This window comes from Panthera onca, chromosome F2 (assembly GCF_046562875.1).
Source record: "Panthera onca isolate mPanOnc1 chromosome F2, mPanOnc1 haplotype 2, whole genome shotgun sequence".
Taxonomy (NCBI): domain Eukaryota; kingdom Metazoa; phylum Chordata; class Mammalia; order Carnivora; family Felidae; genus Panthera; species Panthera onca.
This window is the reverse complement of record NC_138356.1, coordinates 45654996-45667080: the sequence shown is the minus strand read 5'-3', so window position 1 is coordinate 45667080 and position 12085 is coordinate 45654996. Positions and strand designations below refer to the sequence as shown.

The window sequence follows — 12085 nt, the reverse complement described above, 5'->3', positions numbered from 1 at the left end:
AATATGAGGAAATAGGCCATCATGATCTATGAAAAGAATACAACAGCAGAAACAGATCTGACAAAACTTTAAATAACCACATTATTAATTGTAGATTATAACAGAATGTTTGAATTAGATAACTAAAAGGTGGAATATAAAACTTAAGACTAAATACAATAAAAAAAAAAGAATAGAGTGCTTAAAGAGGTTCAAAATGAATTTTAAAATATATTCAATGAAATTATAAACACAGTAGATAGGTTAAACATCAAATTATACAAGAATTAGTGAACCTAAAGAAATCACTCAAAATGTAACACAAAAAGAGAAAGATTAAAATATGAAAGAGGGATACAGATACAAGAATGATGGAATGATAGTATCCAACATATGTTTTATCAGAGTTTCAGAAGAAGAGAAAAGTGGAGAACAATACCTGAGGACACAACAGTTGAAATTTTCTGAGAATTGATGAAAAGACACAAATTCTCATTTTCAGAGAGCAAAATGATTCCCAAGTAGGATAAATAAAATGAAAACCACAACTGAGTAAATAAGGGTTAAACTACATAAAATAACTGTAAACAAAAAGATATAAAATCAAGTAGAGGGAATAGACATATTACCTAAAACGAAATGACAAACAGCAGACTTCTCAAAAAAAGGAAATAACAATCAAAGCAGAATTTTATACCCAGATAAACTATTATTCAAGTTTGAAATAATGAGTAAGGCAAGCTCTCAATATAGCATCCTAGAAAAAATAAAATCGTCAAAACTAAGTCAACAGGAAATATGAATATCCTACACCTATCAGAGGAATTGAAACAGTAGTTTAAAAATATTAAGGGGCGCCTGGGTGGCGCAGTCGGTTAAGCGTCCGACTTCAGCCAGGTCACGATCTCACGGTCCGTGAGTTCGAGCCCCGCGTCAGGCTCTGGGCTGATGGCTCAGAGCCTGGAGCCTGTTTCCGATTCTGTGTCTCCCTCTCTCTCTGTCCCTCCCCCGTTCATGCTCTGTCTCTCTCTGTCCCAAAAATAAATAAACGTTGAAAAAAAAAAAAAAATTTAAAAATATTAAAAGAGGTGGAGAGAGGGAGTGAGGAAGATGAGGCTGCAGTGGTGGAAAGAAAAAGCACAAAGAAAACAAAAGATTTTTTTAAATAAAGGAGGAAGAGGAGGAAGGAGGGTGGGAAGAAATATGTAGGAAGGGACAGGACCAAATAGTTCTGAGAAAAATTCCATAAAACTTTTAAAGATCTTTCTAATCTTTTACAAACTCTTTCAGAGAATTAAAAAAAAAAAAAAAAAAAAAAAATGTTTTACCAATGTATTATATAGGGCTAGCAAACCCTGACACCAAACCAAGAAAAAAAATTACACAGGAAGTTGACTAAGGAAAATACAAGGGGGGAAAAAATATATATATATATGATTTGCATTCTTCATGATGACTTACATAATATATGTAATATATATTATGACTTACATAAAGGTATAAATTACTTTTCAAGCACTGCTTTATCTCTCACAAATGTTGACACACACTATTCCATGATCGTTTAGTTACATAAAAATAAATCATGACTAAGATGGGTTTGTTGCAAGACTGCATGTATAGTTTAATAATGAAACTTCCTCAACCTGATTAAGGTATCTACCAAATATATACTTACCATCATACCATACTTAATGTAATAAAATATCACACTCAATGGGGTAACATTAGGACTTTTATCATCAAGAAACAGAAGGAGCTGACAATTGCCACTTTTAGCGGTAAAAGTCCTAGCCAATAAATTAAAAAATAAGAAATAAAAAATATTAAAATTGTATGTATAGGGTATGATAAAAGACACACCCAAACACACACAAACATATACACAAGATAAAATACAGGTAAGTTTAATCAAGTTTTAATTAAGATATAAATACAGAGGCCCCTGGCTGGCATAGTCAGTTAAGTGTTGTGAGTTTGAGCCCCATGCTGGGTGAAGAGATTAAACATAAAAAAGTAATAAAACTCAAATACAGATTTTCATGGAACTTGAAAACTTATTTTTTAAAATAAAGTATTTAAAGGGTACTTTGGTGGCTGGCTCAGTCAGTTGAGCGTCCAACTCTTGTTTCAGCTCGGGTCATGATCTTATGATCTGTGAGACTGAGCCCTGCATCAGGTTCTGCACTGACAGCATACAGCCTGCTTGGTATTACCTCTCTCCCTTTCTCTCTGCCCCTCCTCCCCTTTGCTCTCACTCTCTGTCTCAAAAACAAACTTAAAAAAAAATTTTAAGTAAAATAAAAGTGTTTGTAGAATGCAACCTACTCTTGTCTACAAAACGATACCTGCAGAAATAGCTGCAAAAACGATAGCTGCAGAAATCCTTGGTGTGCAGCAATGCCACATAGCAGCACTATTGTGCCAATGGGCCAAGATGAGACAGTAAGAGTACATCCACACTGACCTACTATAGAAGAACATTGTTCACAAGTAAGTGAATTAGTCCCTGATCCTCTTTAAAAGATTGGGTATAATAACCTGGGTGACTGTAGCCAATCAGGAGATGGAGTGGGCTAAGATACATCTGTAGCTGTGGCCCAATTACAGAGCCATGCAGGATGTCACGGCACAGTTCATCAGCATTGGGTGCCTAAAGTGGCCATGCCATTCCACCATCCACTATGACTACTTGATCAAGACCTGGCTCAGGGTCCTATCCCTGGGAAAGAGGGATACAGACTCCAGAACTTCAAGCATAACCCCCAAATCAACAGGCTACACATCATTTGATCTACCAGAAGCAAATGTTCTCCTTCACATCTCATCTCATGATGGCTCCTGGTGACAGGAGACCCAGAAGCTGGAGCAAGTGCTCCAAGCCACAAAAGGGATGGTTGCAGAGAAGTACAATGCCTTCCTCTACTCATTGGTGTCCCAAAACACACATGAAATGGCTTACTCAACCAAGTGGCAAAGGTTCTTGGTAGATCAGGGTTATAGCTTTAAGGTGATCACTAAGTTTGCTGGCATGGAGAACGAAGAGTTGGCATCTTCTACAAGAAAGGAGCAGCACCAGCTCTTACAGAAAGTCCTGGCAGCCACTGACCTGGATGCTGAGGAAGAGGGGGTAGCAGGAGAATTTGGCTCCAAATCCAGCCAGATATCTTGATGCTTTGGCACAACAAGTTCCATGTCTGGGGCTGACGATAGTGTGTGTACATGGAGTAGCACTCGTCACAGAGCAAGGCTTCCACGAAGCACGTGCACCCGCTTTTCAAGTGCTTCAGGAAATGATGTCCACAGGGTCATGTAGGCGAAAGCTGGGTGCTCGGCACCAACACTGGATAGATATTTTCCATCCATATTCTTTCCTCTAGCATTCGCCTAACTGATGTAAATGCAATGTCTATTAACTGTGTTGAAGAAAATGTATCAAGAGCTTGGTTCTGTCTTCATGAGTTATTCAGGGCTTAAAAATTGAGTCGGGAGAAAATATCTTTGTTGTTTTTTTTTTCAGACCTTTTTTCAATCTTCTCAATACCACACCAAAGACAGGAAATGTATAAATTTCTGGCAACTACAGGGTTCCAAGAATAGCATGGGCTTCAGGAGGCCTGGATCTGGAATCATTCACCACATCATCTTGGAGAACTATGCACACCCTGGATTCTTCTGATTGGCATTTATTCCCACACTCCCAATAGAGGTGGCCTGTGGAACATCTGTATCAGCACTGGGAATTTGAAACTGTGAATGGCAAGTTTGGGACTCCCTGGAAGTTGATGTTCCCCCAAATGACTGGTGTGAAGTTTATCAAGATGATCTCCAGCTAGACCTCACCCACAGATGTGATCCTAAAACGGAAGCATTCTTGCAGTGAAAGGTGGCACAGGTACAATAGTGCAGTGGCATAGGTCTGGTGTAGACTCCATCTCCTATCCTGACATGATGACAATCTGAAAATGGGCACAAATTGGGGCCCTCAGTGTTCTCTTACAAGCATAAAATTAAGAAATACCTGAATTAGGCAGGGCAAGGAGACATGGCCAGTCTTACATATAAAATCCAAGTACTCTTGGCACCTGACCCTGGCTGTCATTATAACCAACTGACTAAAATTAACCTCAACAAGCTGAAGCAGTACACCAATTCACCCTTTACCCTGATCTGGCCCACTCTGTGGCAGGAGCTACTGTGGCAGAGAAGGAAGAATATCCTCTGCACACCCAGTGGGTCTGATTGGCAGCTGCACCAACTCAAGTACAAGGAAATGAAGTGTTCAGTAGATGAGGCCAAGCCATCTCGGCCAGTGCTGGCTCACAGGTTCAAGAGTACATCTCGCTTAATCACTGCACTGATATCCAAGCCGACCTACATCGCTAAGTGGAATAGTTATGCACAGATCCTACAGGATGTGGGTGGAATTCCCTAGCCAATGTGCCATTGACCAGTAGAACAAAAAGGGCATCAACATGAGAAAAATCACAATTACAACCTCCTACAACAGAAACTTCACTGGCCAAAACAATGTGAATCCTAAGATCCATACTTTCATTGCATCGCCAAAGAATATCACAACCCTGGCTATTCCTGGCACCCTCTAGGTCAACTCAGAGACTGACTTCCTGACAGGCAAGAACGGCAGGAAGTTCAAGATGGAGGCTCCAGATGCATATGAGCTTCACTAAGTAGAGATCAACCCCCAGGTACAATACATCCAGTCCCTGTCCCCAGGAATAGCTGGGGGATGGGGATGGGGGGAGGGGGGTCACTGGAGGAGGGGTAGATGAGAGCTCCACCAGCCAGCACCTGTAGCTTCTGAAGCCTTTTGACAAGTGAGATGACAAAGACCTAAACAACCTACAGATCCCTATAAAAGTCAAAGGAGAGGGGCACCTGGTGGCTCAGTCAGTTAAGTGTCCGACTTTTGATTTCAGCTCAGGTCATGATCTCACAGTTCATGAGTTCAAGCCCCGCATCAGGCTCTGTGCTGACAGCAGAGCCTGTTTGGGATTCTCTGTCCCCTTCTCTCTCTGCAACTCTCTGCTCGCGCGCGCTCTCTCTCTCTCGCGCGCGCTCTCTCTCTCTCTCTCTCTCTCTCTCAAAAATAAATAAATATTTAAAAAGCAAAGTCGAAGGAGAGTATGCTACTGACCATATCCTGACTGCTGACACCTGGTTCAAGTTCTGGGGATACCTGGACAACACCTCTAACAATCTGCTTATTGGTGCTATCCATCAAAAAGAGCAAGGTTAACTCTGTGCAATGTTGTCACTCAGGAGTGTTGTCACTCAGGAGTTTGTCCTATCCCTGACAACTGTCCGCTAGTATAAGAAACATGGCATCAGATGGTTATGATCAGATATGAGAACCATGGGAGAGAGTAAACTGCAGTTTGTTCACAAAAGAGATTACTACAAAAATGACCAAGAGTTCTAAGAATAAAAACTTAATATCGAATAGAAAAAGTAAAAATAGCAAAGAAATCAAGACATTGAAAACAATATGAAACTTCAATAATTTTTAAATCATACATACATATATACTAAAAGCATAAAGACAGGCACAGGCACAGGAATAATGACTGCTAACTTCAGAACAGCGGCCAATGCTAACATGGTAAAGAGAGAGAAGGACAGGACTAGGGAAGAAAAAATGGAGTCTCAAAATATATTTGTAATGATTTTTTTTTAAAGCTGAGATATTCATTACATTATTCTCTATTTTTATGTCTGTTTCAAAATAATAAAGGGCACCTGGCTGGCTCATTTGGTAGAGCATGTGACTCTTGATCTCGGGGTTGTAACTTCAAGGCCCACGTTGGGTATGGAGATTACTTAAAAATAAAATCTTAAAACAATAAACGAAAAAGAAAAAGAAAGGAGAGAAAAAAGGAATAACCATTGAGCTAGCACAGAGTAGGATAATATCCCTTCCTTTCATTCTCATTATTAATCACAAGTATTAAAATGTCATGGTAACAATCTCCCTCAATTATTACAAAGTGATGTTTAATGCCTGTGCTTCAGAAGCAAATGAATTCTGCAACATATAAAGGTTTCCAAAGTCACTACCATGAGACACTGGATTTCAAAATAATGTTTCAATGAGATACTACATACATCATAATGTATCAAAATAATTTGGTATATTACTATTTTCATTAACTAGCTCTGAAAGTGAACTCACTCAAAGGAAAATCAAAAGCTTAAATATAAAGTGCATAAAATAGGTAATCCTTAATACATAATCAGATTTCTTCAAAACTATTGATTATTGTAACTCTTTTTCTCACTAATTATAATTATATAAATTTCAAACATAGGGGCCCCTGAGTGGCTCAATCAGTTAAGCTGTTAAGTGACTGACTTCGGCTTAGGTCATGATCTTGTGGTTCATGAGTTCAAGCCCCACATCCGGCCCTCTGCTGTTAACAGCCCACTTTGGCTCCTCTGTTCCCCTTTCTCTGTCCCTCCCCCTCTCTCTCTCTCTCTCACACACACACAAAAATAAACAATTGTTTTAAAAAAAAGAAACATAAATATATCCTAGCAGAAAAATATTCTATAGGTGCTCTAACAGATGAGATGAATGATTAAGAAAAGAAGAAAATAAAATGCAGTAGGCAAGAACTAAGTAAATAACTTACTGAGAAAAACTAAAGCAGACCAAAATAAATGGAGACATTTACCATGTTCAGGATTTCAAAGACTCAATATTGTTAAGATGTCAGTTTTCCCCCAAGCTTAAACACAAATTCAAGGAAATCCCAATCAAAATTCTAACAGGAGTTTAAATAGAAATTGACAAGTTGATTCTAAAATTTACATGGCAAACAAAAAACTTAAATAATCTTTAAAAACGATAAAGTTAGAGGACTCACACTACCTGATGGCAAGATTTAGGACACAGCAAGTAAGACCATGGACACTGGCATACACATGAATAAATACACATTAATGAAACAACAGACATTCCAGAAACAGACCCATAAATATGCCATCAATTGAGTTTTGACAAAGTGCCAATGCAATTCGATGAGGAAAAGAAAGACTTTTCAACAGATTGTGCTTAACAACTGAATAAACAAAAGGGCAAAAAAGAATATTGAAAACCTTAATCCCAACCAAACACTATTCACAAAAAAATTATTTAAGATGTATCACCCTACAAATAATGCTAAACTATAAAGTTTTTAGAAAAAATTATATAAGATTATGTAAGATTTCTATAAAAATCTGAAATATAAGCACTAATCATAGAAAAATTGATACATGTGACTTCAGCAAGATTTTTAAATTTTGCTCCTTATAAGACACTGTTTGTTTTCAAAATAAAAACAAAACCAGAATAGGAACAAAAAAAAATCCTCCACACATATACCTGACCTATATTCAGAATATAGGTTCTTTATGGAACCCTACCAACTCAGTAAGACAAAGTACCAATATAAAACAACCAAAAGACTTGAAAATACACTTCACAAAAGAAGGTATGAAGTACCAAAAAGCAAATGAAAAGATTATTAGTCATCAGATAAAAACAAATTAATACCAGCATGGGATATCTTTTCATGCTTAGAAAAGATACAATCAAAATGGTTACACCAAATATTGACATTGACAAGGACAAGGACATGGACAGAACTGTAACTCTCACAGGTGGGTATTTTAAATCACACAACCACTTGGGTAAAAAGTTTAGCATTCTGTTATAAACATATACGTATCCTATATTAGTGATTCCATTCCTAAATATATATGCAATAGAAATGAAAATATATGTCCACAAAAGACTTGTAAAGAATTTTACAGCTCCCAATAACCCTAAACTGGAAACAACCCAAATGTCCATCAACAATAGAATGGAGGGGCACCTGGGTGGCTCAGTCTGTTAAGTGTCTAACTTCAGCTCAGGTTTGTGGGTTCAAGCCCCGCATCGGGCTCTGTAATGACAACTTGGAGCCTGGAGCCTGCTTCAGATTCTGTGACTCCCTCTCTCTCTGGCCCTCCCCCACTCACACTCTGTCTCTCTCTCTAAAAAATAAACATTAAAAAATTTAAAAAAATACAATAGAATGGAAAAACTATCAGAGCCATATACTGGAATACTATCTAACAAAAAATAATACAACTACTGACACACAAATCATGCACAATTTCAAAAATATTATGTTGAGCAAAAGGCTACACGACGAGAAATATTTATCTCCAGAGACTTATGCTGAATGAAAAGAGCCAAAAAGGTTACACACTACATACATGACTCCATTTATGTAACATTTTTTTAACGAAATTATAGAAATGGACAGTGGGTAAGTGGTTGTCAGTGGTTAAGACATGGGCTGGAGTGGGCTGAAGGAGAAAGCAAGGAGAGAAGTAGGTGTGATTTATAAAACAGTAAAAGAAGGAATCTTGGTAACGGAACTGTTCTGTATTTTGACTGTGATAGTAGATACATAGATCTAAACATGTGATAAAATTACATAGAATGCATGCACACACACAGGAATATAAATAAAAAGAAATAAATAAGATTAGTGAATTGCCAATATCCTGATTGGGATATTGTATTATAGTTTTGCAAGATGTTATAATTGGGAGAAAATGGGTAGTATATATGATCCCTTTAGTATTTCTTAGAACTGCATGTGAATCTACAATTATCCCTAAATAAAAGTCTTAAGTTAGAAAAGTAAATTTAAAACACACACACACACACACACACACACACACACACACACACACAAATATACCCTCTATTTATTTGCACATCTTTCTCCAAAAAACAGAATCTCTAGGCATTAATTTTATGTCTCTCTCATACCCTAAGAAAGCAATAATTTAAAGATGTAAGACCATAAGGGTGCCTGGGTGGCTCAGTTGGTTAAGCATCTCACTTTGGCACAGGTCATGATCTCACAGTGTGTGGGTTTGAGCCCCTCATTGGGCTCTGTGCTGACAGCTCAGGAAATTTACAGCTCATAGGAAATTTACAGAAGAACCTTCATTATGGGAAATATGGAAAGGAATGAATAAAACATTTTAATCTAAATATTTTATCTTGAATCCCATGCTTTGCATTTAAGGGTATTTTGAAGGATAACCTAAGTCAATGTACATAAAGTACTGAAATTAAGGATATAGGGTAAGTGTAACATTCACTTTGTGCTTGTAAACATCCTTTCCACACTGAACCCCTTGGGACAAAGAATTTGCCGAATGAACTCCTCAGAATATATCAAAGAAATTTAATTTGTCCTAAAACACTTGAACTGACTGGGGAAGAAAAAGTTACCTGATCCCTTACTTGCATAAGATGGCCACTTAATGAAAAGATAATATGGTAACTGTAAATCTTAGCCTTACTGATTCCTAATTTTTCTCTTTCCGTGCAAATACTTAAGACTTGTTAAAAATAATATTTTAATCCAATCATCTTGGATATAAAATCCAGTCATTCCTCTAAGAACCAAATGCCAAATAACAGAAAATAGATAAGGCACAAGCTATTATTTAAATGATCCAATGAGCCTTTCAATAAGTTTAATTGGCATAGTTTCACACATCAGGTTATTAGATGGAACAAATTTTTGCCACTTGATTTATCTATACTGTTGAGAACCGATTAAATTAAACATTTTCTACAACAGATAAGAAACAAACCTCTTTTCTAATCATGTTGCTGGGGTTGTCAAAATGATACAACAATGATGCCCAAACTTCTGAAAAGATGATTTTGTAATTAGGTTTCAAATACTTAATTGATATTGTTAATTGATCATTGTTTTGTTTAGCCTTCCCCCAAAGAGGCAAAAATATACTAAGAAATACATAAATGAAGATGTTAGCAAAGATTTGGGAAAAAAGAAGATACTCTAATTTTGCTTTTTAATAACATAATTATAGAGCACAAGAGAAATTTTATGACTTATTTCATACTTTCTCCTAAGATGGCTTAACAAAGATCTCACCTAGACTCTTTAGCATGTTAACTTTTTTTGCCCTAAAAAATTATTTTAAATTAACAAAATATATAGATATAGATCTATATCTACATAGATAGATATATCTCTATAGCAATTGCACTACTAGGTATTTATCCAAGAAGTACAGGTATGCTGTTTCGAAGGGACACATGTACCCCAATGTTTATAGCAGCACTATCGACAATAGCCAAAGTACACACACACACACACACACACGCACACACACACACAATGAAGTATTACTCAGCAATCAAAACGAAGGAAATCTTGCCATTTGCAACTATGTGGATGGAACTAGAGAGTATATATAGATATCTATATCTATATAGATATATATCTATATAGATATATCTACATAGATATAGATATAGATATAGATATAGATATAGATATAGATATAGATATAGATATATAGAATCTAGAGATTCTAGAACAAAGTGAAATTTAAACTAAATGTATTGTTAATTATTCATTTCCCTTAAATTACTGAGTTATCCTTCTATAGTTACAATGGTGAGCTCAAAAAAATGAAAATTTCTTCTGTCCACTACCTATAAACTATAAGATCACTCAATGTATTCTTCTGCCTCACAAACACAAACAATACTTTAAATAAAGTTTTTCTGTAGCAGCTTTCAAATTTCACATCCAGCCTTAAATTTTACAATTTCATCTACACCAAACACCACTAAAGTCAAAATGTATAAAGAACTTTATTGTGTTAATTTGTACAAAACTGCACAAATATAACCCAGATGTTTTATGTTAATATAATCAACTCTTCAAATTAAAATTATTCTTAATTTGCTGATAAAAGTATCACTTTTCAGCAACTCAGATTTAAAAGTTTACTTCAATATAACTCCTAGTGTCATGTGTGCTAATGAGAACATAAGTCTATTAAAACAGAGAAGTTCTTCATAGAGGAGTCGTATCTGCCCTACAGCTGTAAAATGCAAGATGCTGGAATTAGGCTGTAAATAATGTTGCTACATAGTCTGACAGTTCTATTATCATTTACTACTCACCGTGGGAGCTAATGTAGTAAATGACTAGCTTGTAATGCAATGATAAGACACACTGCTTAAAATTAACAAAGCTGATCCCTGAAGTAAGAACTTAACAGGACCAATTCATAACAAAAACAGTTAAGTAAATTTTCAGCAGTCTTCACACGTTTTTCTTCTATAGGTCTTATCCTCTGTGATTAACTAGATAAGAGTTTAGTAGAACCATCTATCCTTATTCTGAAAAAGATATTAAAAAAATTAAAGGAAGTTCAATGGATATGCAATAAAATTATCTATGAGTAAGGAATCTGAAGGAGAGCACTTTAATATACATGTGAATGAAAGCTGAAAAGTGAAAGAACATTCTTTACCAAAAATAATATGGCTTTTCTTCAAGACTGAACAGCACCTAATACCATAAGTCAATACAGAACTAAACTAGTCCAAAATTTCTTTAAGACAAGGACAAAACAAAGAATAAATTTTTAACTAATGGCTTTTAGATACTTAAAACAATTATTATGGTAGCTTAAAAAAAAGATATTGATGGTTTCAATTCTGTTTGTAGACAATGACAAGATCAATTAACTTCTGAGTATCACTTCTCCTACCACTATGATTTCCTTCTAACTCCTTCACTTTTTAACCCAGCATTCCATTTTCCCACAATGTGGAAGGTAGGAGACAATCACGCATGAAAATATGTGTGACAAACACCTGGATATTAAAAAATGGAGGAAATGTTCAGGAGATACAATTAATTCAGATTGAGGGTGGGAGTAAGGGAAGAAAGAAGAGAAGACCACAGGGGAGGAATAATGCAGGAGCCTGAGTCCAGGGTAAGAACCAACTATCTTAAGTGAAGTTCAGAAAGAACAATCCTATTCTTTCACCCTGTTTACTCAGTACTTGATTATCTTCCCAAATTTGCCATTCTCTTCCAAAGTCCCACCCTTCAAATAAGAAAGTTGATTACACAGAAACAAACTCCATCACTGGCCTCTAACTAGGACTTCATATTTTCTATGAATGGCAAAAATAATATGACAATTAGGACAATACTGTTATTGTTTAGTATTATACACATGATCAAAAAGTTTTGAT

At 36.1% G+C, this 12085-nt stretch overlaps 1 protein-coding gene across 15 annotated transcripts in view; it reads right to left on the bottom strand.

Moving 5' to 3' along the window:
* The window catches only part of VPS13B (vacuolar protein sorting 13 homolog B), an 803192-nt gene that overhangs the window by 509688 nt on the left and 281419 nt on the right, over positions 1–12085 (bottom strand). Inside the window, exon 20 of one of the 15 annotated variants that reach the window (XM_078441718.2) lies at positions 2359–3938. The exons of the other annotated variants lie outside the window; for them this stretch is intronic. Coding sequence (XP_078297844.2) covers positions 3796–3938 — 143 coding nt within the window. The 3' untranslated portion in view covers positions 2359–3795. Of the gene's footprint in view, positions 1–2358; positions 3939–12085 lie in introns of those variants that run through there. 15 annotated transcript variants of the gene reach the window in all.